General features: G+C 38.0%; 1 protein-coding gene across 6 annotated transcripts in view; it reads left to right on the plus strand.

Annotated features, from left to right (window-relative positions):
- SUCLG2 (succinate-CoA ligase GDP-forming subunit beta) overlaps window positions 1-18,507 on the plus strand; it is a 304,560-nt gene that overhangs the window by 220,162 nt on the left and 65,891 nt on the right. For all 6 annotated transcript variants that reach the window (XM_081245225.1, XM_081245221.1, XM_081245220.1 and 3 more), the window contains one exon: window positions 9,829-9,949. In XM_081245225.1, coding sequence (XP_081101351.1) covers window positions 9,829-9,949 — 121 coding nt within the window. The remainder of the gene's footprint in view (window positions 1-9,828; window positions 9,950-18,507) is intronic.

Genomic DNA, 18,507 nt, shown 5'->3' on the forward strand with positions numbered 1-18,507 from the left:
GGCTCTGTGGCCAAATTACACATCATAGTAGTTTTTGCAAGAGCTATTTTAAACACAGGGCACTCAAAAAGAACCTTGCATTTGCCATTCTAAATGCTCAAGTGGTTTTTGTAATCCTGGCAATGGTTCTGATTCTCAATTCAAAAGAATTTGGAAAATGTTTCTGTAAAAAGATAAAAAACATGTCTGTGCAGTTCCCTTGAATCTCTGTGTTCTTCATTCCTTTTCATTTCTTGTCTCCTATACCTGCTTTTAATGCCAACCAGTATTTCCATCTTTAGATTTTTTTTTTTTTTTTTTTTGCGGTACGCGGGCCTGTCGCTGTTGTGGCCTCTCCCGTTGTGGAGCACAGGCTCCGGACACGCAGGCTCAGCGGCCATGGCTCACGGGCCCAGCCGCTCCACGGCATGTGGGATCTTCCCGGACCGGGGCACAAACCCATGTCCCCTGCATCGGCAGGCGGACTCTCAACCACTGCGCCACCAGGGAAGCCCCCATCTTTAGATTTTACCTTCTCCTGAAAATCCTGTTAATAGTTGACTTGAACCACCACCACCATGTTTACTGACAACTGGGGAAGCATTTGTGTCCCACACTTTGACTGGCTGAGGCATTCACGGTTGCTGTTCTTGATTATAAAAGCCTTCCAGTTTTGCAAATACTTGTAAATATAACCTAAATAGTGCAATGATTGGCATCTTTGGGGAGAAGGACCCTAGATTCCTGTGTCACCTAACCACCCAGTATACCAGCTCCTGAACACTTTTCTTGACAGTTCTCTGGGGATCAAATTTTCCACCCTTTGAGTCTTCCACAAAAAATGACTAAAGTTGGGTATTCTAAGTTAGAAAACAGATCCTCTGCTAAAGCTCTCATAAGCTAGAATCTATACTATTTGACCAGATTATTTTTTTTTCATGAAGCACTATATAAGCCTAATGCCTCATAGAATACACTTTAGAAAGCTTTGACTTAAGGAAATAGGCACTCGTCTTGGGAGCAAGTATGGCTTTATAATTTATATGGTTCAGTATGCATAGTATCTTTTAACCTGTTAGAATAAACCAGTATTCATAATGGAAGGTGCCCTGGTCCTATCTATTGCTGCAAGTGCATATTCAATTTTTAAAAAATTTTAATATACCTAAACATGCATAGTTAATGAGATTGTTAGTGATCATGCTGGATGTGAATTGGGTTTTCTGACTGTCTGATATTTTCTTTGTGTTGTATAAAAGCCATTAAAAGAGGAAATTGTTGACAGACTAAATCTTTAAGTACTAATTATCAAAATATGTGTTAGGCAACTCCAAAGTTAGGGAGACAAATCTATAACACACTTGCTTTGACTCTTTCCTCCACCACAATAGCAGGCATTGTTAATAGGTCACAGAGCTCTCTGAACCAGGACGTGGCTCCATCATTAGTCTCAACGCAGCACTTTGAATAGCCACTCACACAGAGTTACCATACCTCCCACTGGCCATTCCATGGTCTGATATTTAAAATCCGTATCAACAGTGATGTCTCTAATGGCATAATTCTCCATTAGAATTTTCTTGATCATAAAAATAGAAATAATAGCTTTGGCAAAGGGATACATTTCAGCGCATCAGAAAGGGGAGAAGGGGGGCTTAACAGTCTGCAGAGAGGGGTCTTGTAAGGACATCTGTCCCAGTTCAGGAGGGACTCTGGGTTTTGGACTCACTCTTATAGCATCATGACCCCTCCATAGTCCTATCTAAGTAGGGATTGCAAACCACAAACTCTGGACAACTCTTTTATCAGTAAACAGGGAACATTTTGGGTTGAAAAGAACCAAAACCATTGGTCCACAAAACTATAAAAGATATCTTACCTCTGGTCCATTATAATTGAGCAGTGAGATTTTGAAAACAAGAAATAGTTGGACACCAGAATATAGAACTCAGGACTGTGCCCTTGAAGCTTGGAAATAAAACCAAAGTAGCACTGGGGCTCTTGATTAGTCGTAGAAGTGACTGAAAGACAGTCAGAGGGAGTGGAAAGACCATGGACTTTGAAGTAAGACTGACTTGGTCCAAATCCTCACTCCACTGCTTAATATCTATGTGCCCTTGGACAACTTATTTAAGCTCCTTGAGTCTCAGCTTACTTGCCAGGAAAGGTTGTAGTTCATCACTCTTAGCACGTAGGAAAATTAACATGCAATAAATGCTAATCCTCCATACCATTTTACTTATTCTAGCGAGGAGAAGATTGCAGGATACACGTATGGTGAAGAATTCAGGAATAAGTAAATAGAACAAGGATGATTTAGACACATTTTCCTTGTTTCACCCTGGGTGGTCTCAGAGGTCAAGCTTAATGGAAACTTGGCTCTCCAATAAAATATTGTTCATCCATCAGATGTCATTTCCATGCTATCAGTTTTGTGATAACAGATATTCCAAAGTTGGAATAAAATGGTTGGGTGTTTATCTTGATTAATTAAAAATGCTGAAATGTTGTTTGGGATTAAGAGTGATATTTAAGATATTTCCTTTTCTGAGCTTTTCAGGTTGGATTGTTTACTCACTAAAAGCATTTCTTCCTTGGAAGAAACTAAAAGGGCAGAGTGGGCAGGTGTTTTTCAAGAAGTACTATATTGTACTATAAGTACTATTGTAAATCTGGACATCATTTGCTAATAACCCAAGGATCCTAGGGCTTGATTTCATACAAAAGAAAATAATTTCAAACTTCAACAATAAACTGAAAGTAGAAAAGCAAGCTGTAGAAGCTCACTCAGATTTCAGCAAAAGGCAAATCTGGTCCCAAGTGGACTGATCTGTCGGCTTATTTGTAAGATTACAGCAAATCCCAAGATTGAATGCCTCACCTGAATCACTTCCTTTTTGACTGAATCCATTTAGACTCCCCTCTAATTTAGCAGAGTGTTTTTATTAAAGCCAGGCATAGAAACATCAATTTTCCAAGCTGCATCTAATTTCCTTCACCATTTATTTTCCTTCGTTGGACGCCAATGGATTAGAAGACATGATTAGAATTCAGCAGGAAAATAAAAACAACCACAAAAAAGAGAAAAACAGTTCCACAAAAACAGATGCTTAAATAAGAGCAACAACTTTCAGAATGAAAATAACTTGTGATTAAAAGAAAGTCCTTATCTTGCCTAATGTAAACATGCTTGCTTGATTTTTATCAGCAGTGCCTACTGCACTGGGACTAAATTAGCAACCTGAACTGGAAGAAGCAGACAAAACCCAGTAGTTGCACTTACTATGCTTAATGTATACACTACAGTGTGTTTTAAATACAGTATAGTACTTAACTATTTGCAATAATCGTTGCAAAATGGCAGGCTTATTGCTGAAGTCTTTCTATTTGTTCATTTCCAGCCAGTGTCAGGGAGAGAAAAAGAATAAAGCAAAGGCATTCAAGTCATTTTATGAACTTGCTAAAGGTACAGGTTTGTTCCAAAGGAATGATATTAATGTTGGAATGGACACATTTATTTAATCAGCCATCGCTACAGCCTAGGTACATTAATGCTGTTGGTGAGAGCGAGAAAATGGTCCAACAAAGGAAGAGCACTTAAAATCTGAAAACCCACTATCAAAGAAATATCAGATGATGCAAAAGAGGAGTGATGGTTGCACTGAATTTGAGGATAGCCATCAGTCAAATTGTGTTGGTGTCAGGGGGTGGCAAACTATGGCCCATGGGCCAAATCTGGCCTCCCACTTGTTTATGCGAATAAAGTTTTATTGAAACAGTTTGCTTATTCATTTACATATTGTCTGTGACCACTTTAATGTTGCAACAGCAGAGTTGAGTAGCTGGAACAGAGACTGGCCCTCAAAGCCGACTAGCCCTTAACAGAACAAGTTTGCTAACCCCTCATGTATGTCAGCAGCGCCCCTACGATCACCCGACAGCCCTGCGTGTGGTATGGTAAAACAAACCCTGGTTGAAACTATGACTCTTTAATAGCTAAGAAACCCTGAACTCTCAGAGCCTCAGTCTATCCATGAAATAGAGGTTATAAAACCTATCTTATAAACTTAATGTGAGTGTACTGTGGATGATGCTGAATAAATGATAGTTTCCTTGCCAGATGCCCTGAAGTCTTTATAGGTGTCTAGAAATCAAAGGCTTTTCAATCCCCTAGTCATGGCGTTTGCTCTGTAAGACTGATTTGGTTCGTGATGCTGTGGTCCATCTCATTTCCCACCACTTAACTTTGCAAGCCCCAGCCTCCTGTTACTCCTCCAGGTTCAGTTCAGTTTCTCAAAGGCACCAAGTTCTCTTCTGCCCCCTTGACCTTTGCCCATGGTGTTCTCTTGTCTCAAAGTACTTACTCTTCATTCCTCTCATACTCTACCTGGCCTCTTCCAGACTGTCCTTCAGATCCTACGCTAAATGTCACTGCCTACACGAGGCCCTCCCTGACCACCCAGTGTAACATGAGTCCTGTCCTATGATCTCAAAATACCCAAAGTCTCCCTCCCCTTCATAACCGGTATCACGGTTTACGATTTCAGATATGGATACAGAACATTTTTTGGTCTGTTTTAGAAAAATCTTTCTTGTCAGCCTAGCTACTGGACCACACTCAATGGTTAAAAGAGTGCCTAGCACAGAGTAGGCTTTCAAGAATATATTGTTTCATTCAGCAATCTGTCAATATTTGCCTGTCATTAAAAGGAGTCAGGATAACCTTAAAGAAAAAAAAACAAACTAAAGTTTTGATTCTGATGACATACTAGCTGCATAATTTGGTACAAGTCATTTTTACCTCTCTGAGCCTCACTTTTCTCATCTGTAAAATGGGATAGGTGTTACCTACCTCACATGTTTATGGCAGAATCCGCTCTGGTTATGAATGAGAAAATACTAAGCAAAGTACATATTGTGGGACCTCAGTAGGTTTGCTGTCTCCAAAAGATATTTGATGGTAAAGCTGTAGCCCCAGTGATTCTCCAGATCTTTGGTACTCTCAGTTTTCTTATCTGCAAAATGGAGATAAAAATTATATCCATCTCATATACTACTTATGTGTTAAATGTGTTAATATATGTAAAAAAGAATACTGCCAACCACCTGACAGATATCTAGTAAACATTAGCTATTGTTGAATTTGTGATTATTGTTAATCTTTGAATTCTTAAAGATTATGAACACTTTTCTGGGGAAAGTGCACATTCTAACAAAATTTTGTAAATAGTTGCAAAGAGTTCACAATTCCCCTGTGCTATCTCTATATGCTGTAAGTTACCCTTTGCCATTATCTGCCTTTGAGGCCAAATTCTAAAGAAGCAGCTTAGAGGACTTACCTAAAATTATGTCCCAAAATTGTGTGTGTGTGAACTTATCTGACTGAGCTTGCCTAACGTTCATTAGATTCTGAAAAGGATTACGTTCCCCAAAAAGGGTTTTAGTTGGGATTTTTGTTTGTTCATTTAGGGTTGAGAGGAACTTGATAAATACCAAAGGCTGTAGCTTTTCTTCTTTGGAAGTTCATTCTTTACTTTTAATTGTGGACTGACATCTGCAGCCAGAGTGTATTTTGCAAAGCCAAATACGTGCAGACATTTGAAAAACCTGCATTTGGACTGCCCGACCACCTGCACAGCTGCCAACAGCTGCCACCACAGACTCCTCCTTGGGAGTAGCTGTCTGGGGTCCAGGGACCTGTGCAGTGGATCTGGCACCATAACTGCCTTGCTAGATGATCTTTCCTTTTGTGAAACAGTAAATAGCAACCCTTGTAATCCTCAGCCGAGAATGTAGAAAAGCCTGCTCCTGAAAGCACCTAGGAATCTTCTGGGAGAGTTTTGGATTCGTAAATAGACCTAGCACTGACTTTTTAAAACATGCCCTTTGAGATCAGCTCGGTGCTTTGTGACCGCCTGGAGGGGTGGGATAGGGAGGGTGGGAGGGAGGGAGATGCATGAGGGAAGGGATGTGGGAATAGATGTATATGTATGACTGATTCACTTTGTTATAAAGCAGAAACTAATAAAAAAAAACATGCCCTTTGCCAGGGGGGAATAAAAAGACTATTAAAAAATTTCTATTGGTATTGTCATGGAGCAGCAATTAGGGGTTGTAATAATAAATGAACACGTGAGGCACACATTGAAAATTTGACATGCTTTATAAATGCCAAGTAATAATAATGATGTCACAAGGCTTTCATTTTCAAACTGTCTTAATTTCTTTCTCAGTTTGAGATTGCAGATTACAGTAGTTAATTATTGGCCCAGAGTGAAACCTTAAATCAGATTTCCATTAAAGTGTGTGACTGCAACAAATTACTTTACAGGAGGAGAGAATGGCATTGTCTCTGGTGGTGTGGGGTCTTCCCATCACTCCTAGTGGTGATTTCCTCTTGGTGCTCTGTGATATGCCACATGTCCTAAATGATCCCATGTCCCTGAGCTACACAGCGTGTGTACTTCTGTGTCTTGCTGCTCTTGCAAAAATTCTAACTTGTTTGTTAGTATCACTCAAACTCTTTCCTCCCTCTCAAACTCTTTCTCTTCTCTCTCTTCTCTCTCTCTCTCTCTCTCTCTCTCTCTCTCTCACGTTCTCTCATGCTCCCTCTCTCACTGCTGGTCTTTCTCACTCTCATGCTCTCACATGGTTGCTCTATATTTCTCATCTCATGTTTGCTCATGCATTCATTCTTCTCTCTGTCCCTGTCTCCCTTTCCCATCACTCTCCCTCTACCCCTGAGGGAGACTTTCAAAGCTTGTCTTCACCCAGCTCTGGGAAAAAAAGGAATAAGCCAAAAGAACCAAGTTCCCATCCCTGGCCTCTAGTGCCTGCCACTCTTTACCTCACCTGTATTTTCTCAGGTTACTTCCCCATTCAGCCTGTAGGTCCTGAATGAACTAACTTGGGTGACAGCTCTGCCTTCATCCTGGCTGCCCTCTTTACCTAAGTTCCTGCTCGCTCTTTCCCTTTGTCACCTGGAACATCACTTCTTCCCAGAAGGCCCTTCTCGCTACAGCAGTCTGTACCACTGGTCGGTGCCCTGGTCTTAGCTCTGTGAGACTAAGGAGACAGGATTGTAATTGCCAGTTTGCTGGTCTGCCTCAAACTAGTCTTTGAACTGTTTGAGAGCAGTGATGACATCTTATTCATCTCCATCTCCCAAGCACTTACCTCTGTGCCTGGTTTGGGAGATGGCCATTAACTGTCTATTGAAATTAATTTAATTCATTCACTCTTGAAACCATTATTTATTAGGTGATTACACTATGTCATGGATTGTGCTAGCTGCTTATAAAAAAACCCCTGTTGTAGAGGAGAGCAAAGGTGACCCACCCAGGGTGTTGTATCTTGGGCATGGGGATACAGGGTGAGAGGTGAATATACTACATTGGAGAACAGTTGTCCTTTTTTCAGCACACCTAACAAAGCCATCTATTCATCCACCATTGGAAAAGAAGGCTTTTCCTTGGGTTCAGTACCAGTTGAAGTGGTTGGCTTACTTTTAGGTACACGTTGTTGTATGAAGAGTATCTGTATTTGTCAGATGCTCATTAAACACAATGAGATGCTGACAAGACTCATGGGAACTGATACTAAATTAGGCAATACCAGAATCACAGCTCATATCTGACTCTTGCTCCAGGGTATACATCTACTGAGAAGCATTGGATCACAGGGCCAGGGGCATCTTCCTGCCTCTTGTGCCTCACTCCTGCCTATGGGGATGACTTCACATATGTTTGCTGTGTGTGGTATGCCTACTCTGTAGAACAATCATACTGTTTTAGATGGATTAAATAGAATAATTCACCCTAACTTGATGACACAGAAAAGCTTCACTGAGAAGTTGTTGACATCTGAACTCATCCCTAAGGAATATGCAGGTTGCACCATGGCAGAGGTATAGAGGAGCCACTAAGTACTTTACTAGAAAGCTTAGTTCTACAAAAACTGAATGAGCCTCAGCTCTTTCTGAGTTTCTCTCTTGGACCCTGTGGAGTCATTACTGCTCTTGAGTGGTTTTTGTCTTCCATTGTTCTGGCAAGCTCCTCTCCATCCCATAGCTATTTGAAAACCACTGCTGTACCAGGCCTCAATGCTAACAGCATTTAATAACCATCATTAGAAAGCAAGCTTCTGCTTACCAGTCAGCCTGCTGTGAATGGTAATGGGAGATTGCTTTTTTGGGAGTAGCTCCAGTGTCTAATTGGTTTGGAAAATACTGCTCATTTATTTTATCCTTAAAACATTACCTTTTTACTGAACTTCAATAAGTTTATGTTTCTGTTACATTCAGATTCAACATAGGTGCAGTCTACTGAAAGGTTTTCTTCTTATACTTGCTGTCTAGGTAACCTGTCCACTTTCACCATTGCTTGTTGAAATAAATGCACGTGTAAATATCCATTAGGTACCTTACAGGCACATAATAAGCATCTAATGTCTTTTTTATGCCTTTTAACAACTTTATGGACTAGGTACTATTATTCCCATTTTATAGGTGGGGAAACCATGTTCGAGACAGGGTATGGCCTTTGCCCAAGATTCCAGCTCTAGCAGCTGGCATGAATGAAGAATCAGTAGGCAATCTAGAGGCTGACTTTGAGCCTTACCACTGCTACTTGTTAGCTGTGTAACACTGGGACACATCATGTGAATTTTCTGAATGGCTTTATCAGCTATAGAGGGCTAACCCTCACTGTACTTACTGTACTGTAATGCAGGGATCAAAATTAAAAATGAGAGTTCATGTAATGGCACTTTTTAAAGAGTTAAGTGCTGAACAAATGTAAGGTATCCTTTTCTCATATGTTTTGTGTAGTTTAGCATATTGAAATAATGGGATTTTAAAATGGCATGCAACACACACATATATGCTTTGCAATTAGTGTAGCATAATTTAATTGTAACTCCATTGTTGCAATTTTGATGCCTCAAGCTTGATGAATAGCCATTATCTGTGGGTGTTATCAATTAATCTAGGTAATGAATTCTCTTCATTATCTCGTTCTTCATGTTAATTATACAGGATTTTCTTATAACTATTTATCAAGTCAGGGCAAGTACAATTTTTTTTGCCCACATGCCTTTTAGTATGGAATATGTACAAGCAGGTTAACATGATGGGTTTAAATTTACATTTCTGAAAAATTCTAGTCAGTGGCTTGCATTTTCTTATATCCTTGTAGTGTGAGCTTATATCTTTTTATTTTGAGGGTCTTTTTTTTTTCATCAAAAAGGTCATTATCTAAGATAATTAAGCTATCTCTGACTTTTGAGAATATACCTCTAGCATATCAAAGAGGTATTAAGGAAGCATAGAAAAATTGGAATTTTTACCTAATAATACAAAACAATATAATTAATGTTACTAGTTTTGAAATATTTTATGAGGTACCAGGACAGGTAAAAATTCAAGTATAAGCCATGGAGGGAAAAGATGTAACTACATGAAATTTTAAATGGCACTATGCATAAATAACATCCATTACATCTTAACATATGTTACATCTTACAGAAAAACCCAAACAAACTTTCTGGCCAGCCCAATATAAGACACAGCAGAAGACGGTGTATAAGAAATGAGTGGTGACTGAATTCATTTTGAATTCAGAGAAGTGATTGATAGGATAATCTGGGTTAATATGGTAATGTTATATATTGATATTTATTAATTAAATACTAAATTATAACTTCAACATTTTCTGGGTCTTCTTTTATAGTTCATATTCTGTGTTTTTTTTTTAAGATGATTATTTTAATTGTCTCTGTTGTTTAGCCAATTATTTGGGGGAATGTTGACTGTCAGCATTTTGATGGGCACCTTCCTAATTTTTATTTCAGGTTGAAGCCATCCTAGTCAATATTTTTGGCGGAATCGTCAACTGTGCCATCATTGCCAATGGGATCACCAAAGCCTGCCGGGAGCTGGAACTCAAGGTGCCGCTGGTGGTCCGGCTTGAAGGTAAGTTACTGGAGATTTCCACAGTGCCAGTACCCGCCTTCTTCAGGATCAGGTGACCAGCATGTTCTCCATTCACAAACTTCCGAGACAACATTAGGAAACACTGGATTACATAAGATGAAGCAAATGCAGTACTTCTCTGAGCTTTTAATCTGCATGGCAGTTCTCCAAGAATGGCACATGTTATGAGTCTCCAAATTTTCCAAACATATTCCAGGGTGGAGCCTGTTATTATGAATCATATCATGAGATTAGTGTTCTGGGAAAAACAGTCTTAGAAATGCTGCTCCAAGAATTTTTCATCATGAGACACCGAAGGTTCTCAAACTTTTTGGTCTGAGGACTCCCTACTTGTTAAACTGGAGAACCCAAAGACCTTGTTTATTTTGGGTTATATCTGTCAATATTTATTAATTTATTTAACTGATTAATAAATTAATTTGGTAAGAGGAATAACTACTTGGAACTTTTTAAATACTCACTTTTTAAATAATAAACCTTTAATTTTTGTATTATATATTTTATATGTAAATATATATACTATATAATTTATGAAGAATTAAATCTTTTTAAAATTTTAGTAAGAATAGCAGCACTGTTTTATGGCTTTGCAAATCCCTTTAATATCTAGCTTAATATTTGCTTCTGCAACAGATCTGTTGCAATATGCTGTTTTGATGGAAGTATATGAAGAAAATCTGGCCTCATAGAGCTATGTATCTGGAAAACAGAGCAGTTTTTTATAATCATTTCATATAATTCTGAATATTATTCTTTGTCTTTATTACAGATAGGTTTTAACGTAGAATCTGAAACTATTTAAATGAACTTTTTTTTGAATTTTTAAAAATTTTTATTTATTTGTTTATTTTTAACATCTTTATTGGAGTATAATTGCTTTACAATTGTGTGTTAGTTTCCGCTGTATAACAAAGTGAATCAACTAATACTTATACGTATATCCCCAAATCCCCTCCCTCTTGCGTCTCCCTCCCACCCTCCCTATCCCACCCCTCTAGGTGGTCAAAACCACCAAGCTGATCTCCCTGTGCTATGTGGCTGCTTCCCACTAGCTATCTGTTTTACATCTGGTAGTGCATATATGTCCATGCCACTCTCTCACTTTGTCCCAGCTTCCCCTTCCCCCTCCCATGTCCTCAAGTCCATTCTCTACGTCTGTGTCTTTATTCCTGTCCTTCCCCTAGGTTCTTCAGAACAATTTTTTTCTTTTTTTTTATAGATTCCATATATATGTGTTAGCATACGGTATTTGTTTTTCTCTTTCTGACTTATTTCACTCTGTATGACAGACTCTAGGTCCATCCACCTCACTACAAATAACTCAATTTCATTTCTTTTTATGGCTGAGTAATATTCCATTGTATACATGTGCCACATCTTCTTTATCCATTCATCTGTCAGTGGACACTGAGGTTGCTTCCATATCCTGGCTATTGTAAATAGATCTGCAACAAACATTGTGGTACTTGACTCTTTTTGAAATACGGTTTTCTCAGGGTAAATGCCCAGTAGTGGGATTGCTGGGTCATATGGTAGTTCTATTTGTAGTTTTTTAAGGAACCTCCATACTGTTCTCCATAGTGGCTGTATCAGTTTACATTCCCACCAACAGTGCAAGAGGGTTCCCTTTTCTCCACACCCTCTCCAACATTTATTGTTTGTAGATTTTTTGATGATGGCCATTCTGACCAGTGTGAGGTGATACCTCATTGTAGTTTTGATTTGCATTTCTCTAATGATTAGTGATGTTGAGCATTCTTTCATGTGTTTATTGGCAGTCTGTATACCTTCTGTGGAGAAATGTCTATTTAGGTCTTCTGCCCATTTTTGGATTGGGTTGTTTGTTTTTTTGATATTGAGTGGCATGAGCTGCTTGTAAATTTTCAAGATTAATCCTTCATCAGTTGCTTCATTTGCAAATATTTTCTCCCATTCTGAGGGTTGTCTTTTGGTCTTGTGTATGGTTTCCTTTGCTGTGCAAAAGCTGTTAAGTTTCATTAGGTTCCATTTGTTTATTTTTGTTTTTATTTCCACTTCTCTAGGAGGTGAGTCAAAAAGGATCTTGCTGTGATTTATGTCATAGAGTGTTCTGCCTGTGTTTTCCTTAAGAGTTTTGTAGTGTCTGGCCTTACATTTAGGTCTTTAATCCATTTTGAGTTTATTTTTGTGTATGGTGTTAGGGAGTGTTCTGATTTCATTCTTTTACATGTAGCTGTCCAGTTTTCCCAGCACCACTGATTGAAGAGGCTCTCTTTTCTCCATGGTATATTCTTGCCTCCTTTATCAAAAATAAGTGCATAGCTTTATGTCTGGGCTTTCTATCCTGTTCCGTTGATCTATATTTCTGTTTTTGTGGCAGTACCATACTGTCTTGATTACTGTAGCTGTGTAGTATAGTCTGAAGTCAGGGAGCCTGAATCCTCCAGCTCCTTTTTTCTTTCTCAAGATTGCTTTGGCTATTCGGGGTCTTTCATGTTTCCATACAAAGTGTGAAATTTTTTGTTCTAGTTCTGTGAAAAGTGCTAGTAGTTGGTAGTTCGATAGGGATTGCATTGAATCTATAGATTGCTTTGGGTAGTAGAGTCATTTTCACAATGTTGATTCTTCCAATCCAAGAACATGATATATCTCTCTATCTGTTTGTAGTATCTTTCATTTCTTTCATCAGTGTCTTATAGTATTCTGCATACAGGTCTTTTGTCTCCTTAGGTAGGTTTATTCCTAGGTATTTTATTCTTTTGTTGCAGTGGTAAATGAGAGTGTTTCCTTAATTTCTCTTTCAGATTTTTCATCATTAGTATATAGGAATGCAAGAGACTTCTGTACATTTTGTGTCCTGCTGCTTTACCAAATTCATTTATTAGCTCTAGTAATTTTCTGCTGGCATCTTTAGGATTCTCTGTGTGTAGTATCATGTCATCTGCAAACAGTGACAGTTTTATTTCTTCTTTTCCGATTTGGCTTCCTTTTATTTCTTTTTCTTCTCTGATTACTGTGGCTAAAACTTCCAAAACTATGTTGAATAATAGTGGTAAGAGTGGGCAACCTTGTCTTTTTCCTGATCTTAGTGGAAATGCTTTCAGTTTTTCACCATTGAGAACTATGTTTGCTGTGGATTTGTCATATATCGCCTTTATTATGTTGAGGTAAGTTCCCTCTATGCCTACTTTCTGGAGGGTTTTTATCATAAATAGGTGTTGAATTTTGTTGAAAGCTTTCTCTGCATCTTTTGAGCTGATGATATGGTTTTTCTCCTTCAATTTGTTAATATGGTGTACCACATTGATTGATTTGCCTATATTGAAGAATCCTTGCATTCCTGGGATAAACCCCACTTGATCATGGTGGATGATCCTTTTAATGTGTTGTTGGATTCTGTTTGCTAGTATTTTATTGAGGAGTTTTGCATCTATGTTCATCAGTGATATTGGCCTGTAGTTTTCTTTCTTTGTGACATCTTTCTCTGGTTTTGGTATCAGGGTGATGGTGGCCTTGTAGAATGAGTTCGGGAGTGTTCCTCCTTCTGCTATATTTTGGAAGAGTTTGAGAAGGACAGATGTTAACTCTTCTCTAAATGTTTGATAGAATTAACCTGTGAAGCCATCTGGTCCTATGCTTTTGTGTATTAGAAGATTTTTAATCACAGTTTCAATTTCAGTGCTTGTGATTGGTCTGTTTATATTTTCTATTTCTTCCTGGTTCAGTCTTGGAAGGTTGTGCTTTTCTAAGAATTTGTCTCTTTCTTCCAGATTGTCCATTTTATTGGCATAGAGTTGCTTGTAGTAATCTCTCAAGATCCTTTGTATTTCTGCAGTGTCAGTTGTTACTTCTCCTTTTTCTTTTCTAATTCTATTGATTTGAATGTTTTCCTTTTTTTCTTGATGAGTCTGGCTAATGGTTTATCATTTTTATCTTCTCAAAGAACCAGCTTTTAGTTTTATTGATCTTTGCTATTGTTTCCTTCATTTCTTTTTCATTTATTTCTGATCTGATCTTTATGATTTCTTTCCTTCTGCTAACTTTTGGGTTTTTTTGCTCTTACTCTGATTGCTTTAGGTGTAAGGTTAGGTTGTTTATTTGAGATGTTTCTTGTTTCCTGAGATAGGATGGTACTGCTATAAACTTCCCTCTGATAACTGCTTTTGCTGCATCCCATAGGTTTTAGGCCATCGTGTTTTCATTGTCATTTGTTTCTAGGTATTTTTTGATTTCCTCTTTGATTTCTTCAGTGATCTCTGGTTATTTAGTAATGTATCGTTTAGCCTCCATGTGTTTGTATTTTTTATAGTTCTTTTCCCGTACTTGATATCTAGTCCCATAACATTGTGGTTGGAAAAGGTACTTGATATGATTTCAATTTTCTTAAATTTACCAAGGCTTGATTTGTGACCCAGGATACGATCTATCCTGTCTAGTGATCCTCCCTGTAACTCTGTTGTCAGCAGGGACCCTTAGTTATAATATTAGCTTGTAGTATACTCCTAGAAAAGAAAGTTACCTCACTTTTAATTTTTCCCAAAAGATTAAAAGGAGCACTTCTCTTATTTTCACACTATGCTTATTATTCCAGAAGTAATAAATGATCCCCATCATTTAGTGTAGGCTTACCATAAATAGCAGGATGGTATACATGCTGAAATGTGCAAACTACCACATCTAAGATTATCTCCCTTAATAATCACTATTGACTATATCAAAGGTCTATCTGAGCTACTAGGAAGAAGCTTTGAAATGTCTAACTCTGTTAGACAGTCAGGTTTGTATCTTTTTTTTTATATTTGTATCATTTAAATTAAAACATTTCCAAGATATATGCCTGTGTTTTTTTAATTAATTAATATGATAAATACTATGTGTAAGCCATTGAGCTTTAGACATTAAGGAGGATGCTTAGAAATATAGGAAATGATGTCAGTTACTAGATAACTGGGGAAATAAACAAAAAGAAAAATCAACAATACAAACTAATATATATAAAATGTTAGCCAGTGTTTGCCCTAAGAGAATCTGCTGCTCTCTTAGTAGCAATAGCCATTGGGGCATCCCAGATAACCACCTGGCTTGTGGAAATGTTGATACCTTACGATGTCCACCCTATCAAGGGGAATTGAAGATGACCTCAAAGAGGATACTGGGCCCCAAATTTATGTAGCCTAAAAATGTGTAGGGTGACCTTTTCTGCCACTCGCCTCCTTTCACGATAATAGCTGCTATCCTATAATAAGCACCTAAGACCTTTATAAATAGAGGAAAAGCCGGAGAGCTTTTCACATTTCCAGTCTTCAGTGGTATTCTTTTCTTTCTCTTGTGGAAGTTGCATCTAATGTAATAAATGACCTTAGATAGATGAAAGGCTCTCATGCTCAACATGGTCATACCAGGGACACTCACTAATAGCCATATGTGTGATTCCTGGAAACACAGCTGCCCCACACCAAGATAAGACCTATCCCAAAATTCTATTGGTCCTGCATAATAAACAAGGGAAGATGGAAGAATTCTGCTCTAACTCTACTCTTGGCTCTGATCATAGATAACAAAATACAGAAATTTGGAGATCATATTATCCATAATGATCCTGTAAAGGAAACTAAATACAAACCAACCTCTGTGCTCTTTATGCTAAGGGACTAAATTTGTGTCCTTTCAATTGTGCCTGTTGTAGCTCAGCCCACGTTTATTAGCATACCCTTTATCTTATTTTTAAATTTATTTTATTGAAGTATAGTTGATTTACAATGTCGTGTTAACTTCTACTATGTATATACTTCATATTCTTTTCCATTATGGTTTATCACAGGATATTGAATATGGCATACCCTTTTTTTAAAGCTTAATCAATATTGACAACTATAATTATAGTACATTTACAGATGTGAGTTAGCAGCGAAATATTATAAAAGGAGAATTTCCAAGTTGAACATTGAAATAAGTAAGATTTGAATCATTGGAAAAAAGGAAGAAGGAGGAAACCTAGTAAAGGATCAGAAGCAAGTCATCAGATCTGTTCCATATTTGGGAGTTGGTACTGGGATCATAACAGTGGCAAAGACTGCAAGCCAGGACCTGAGTAGATCAGGAGGCTGTCCTGTAGAAAGGAACGGTTTTGCAGCAACATGTTATGGGTGAAAAGAACTGAGTAGGACAATCAAGTTAGTAGCCAGAATCTACAGTATTAGGTAGAATCTAAAACCCAAGCGGATTTGCCACATAGAGGTAAAAGTGAGTAGGAACAAGAGCAGGGATAGAAAAAGAGATGAGACAAAGTGGGGAGCTGTGGTTCAAATCTATGACCAGGAGAAGGATGGCACAGTTGATGGACGTGGGAAAGTCAAAAGTGGAAACTAGATAGAGAGACTGGGAGAGGATGACACTAGGATCTAGTCATGCTTCATTTGAGATGAAGCTGTAACATCAGATGGAATCTGTGTGGAGGCAGAGATGTGGGAATACAGGGGAAGATCCAAAGAGAAGTATGACAGACAAATGGATGTCACCCTCATTTTTGAAGGGCCCAGTTAACCACACTTAGGACTCACTGCATTGGAAATTGTTCCCCTGCAGTACAGCTCAGTTAAAATGAGAAACCACTCAAAACCCAAAATGTCCTGTCACAGAAAGTCTTGTTCTTAGTGCTTCCAGTGGGGAAAAAGTTGCTAACTACAGGGCCCTCTGAGGAATTTCTCTTAGACTCAGTGTAAATTTTTCATTTGCTTTCCTCTGGGTCAGAGCATAAATTCTGCTCCTCTCACAAATCTCTCTGCATTCAGTTATATTTTACCCAACCTTAGAGTATGATTTGGTTCCCTCTGTTTTTCTAAACAGAGCAAACTCTTCATTGTCAGTGGTGACAGAGAAAGACAAAGTGATACAGAGAAGTAGGAATATTTTGAACAATTCTAGTGATAGTTTGTGTTTAACTTGACACTATACTTTGTTTTAGCCGATAAACTTCAAAATTAACTTTATTTCTATTAATATTAGAATTGGTTCACATTCCCGTAACACCCACTATTGTCTAGCTAGTAAAAGTGAGAAGAGACAGGGGTGTCCACCAACCCAGCATCTATGAAAAACTGAGTGACACGTAAAAACTAAGTGTGGGAGAAAAACCTTACCTGAGTCTGAATTACAATAATAAATAATAACTATTGCTAATATCTATTAGCTGCTTTCTAAGTTTTTGATACTCTGACACGTGGCTGTATAGTCTGAATAAATGTGAGATTTTTAATGACCAAGATAACAAATATTTCAAAAGCCCAATACTGTGATTTGTTACTAGTTTAGTATCTGTTTCCTATAAATAAAGCAGGTGGCCTCTCTTGGCTGTTATGTGGCCATTCAGAAGAGCCAAGTTCCTTGCCATCAGTCTCACCAATTTGTGGCCCACATTTTAAAGACTATTGCTGCACACGGTGTATTAGAAATGTCCTGATGTTAGAAGTTTTAATCAATCAAATCAGGCTTGTTGATTTAGTGGGATTTTGTGGACAAATCTTTGTTATCAGCTGTATAATAATTATAAGCTGTTTTACCAGTGGATAAGGAAAGGATTACTCTCCTCTTTGAGAATGGTAACTTTATAATTACATGTATTTACTTGCCTTATCAGAATAGAATTTACCAGCTGAGACACAGGATTATTTTTATTCAAAAGACTCCTGGGTAAATTGAAGAAGCACACTTTTGGGGGGCAGGGGGGGTGGTGTTTAGCTTTTGTAGTCAGATGTTCCTGGAATGAAGAACAAATAAAATGAAATGAGTTTTATTTTTTCTTTCCTTTTTGAAATGTATTCATACTTGGCACAAAAATTACCTAGATGGTTAATTCAGCCCAACCCCTGATACTGTTGAGAAATGTACAGGCATTAATTGACAACTTGGTGTATTCAGTATGCATATGTGTTTTAGCCAAAGCTTTGGATTTCACATGGGCATTTTTATGGTTCTGGATCAGAATCTGCCAGAACCTTAAGAGAACTTTTCTTTTTTAGAATTCATTTTCCCTTCTTACTGTCCCACTTCAATCTGCAGCTAACTTCTATGTCTCAAATATGCCTGAAGAGGAATTTGCTTTTCTCTCAGGTGTTCATTATGATTCCAAGTTAAGCTCATAAGGAAATGATAATGAGTCTAGATAATCTGTAGATTGGACCCTGTTTCTCTTAGCCAGCTCTTCTCAATTTGATTTTTCCACCCAATACCAAAATTTTGTTTCAGCAACATAAACATTTTGCTTCTCTTTTGCCAGATGTCTTTAGAAACAGAAATCCCTTGTGGTCTCCCTCCTTATCCTTTCCAATCTTTCTAATGTTCCCTAAACTCTCTCTGAAGTTGTTGGGAACATAAACAACCCTGAGTCAGAAACTTTGTCTTCTATTTCTCTTACTTTCTTGATAAGGCACCAGCACCTCTTCTCCGTGGACACTTCTTTATACTTGCTTCCTGAAATACTGACAGATTGGAGCCACAGCCAGAGGAATGCAAATCGAGTGTCCTTAGCATGGACACATGGAAACTGCTGTGTGATGGTT

This window comes from Mesoplodon bidens (genome assembly GCF_964165515.1).
Source record: "Mesoplodon bidens genome assembly, chromosome: 10".
NCBI classification, from domain to species: Eukaryota; Metazoa; Chordata; class Mammalia; order Artiodactyla; family Ziphiidae; genus Mesoplodon; species Mesoplodon bidens.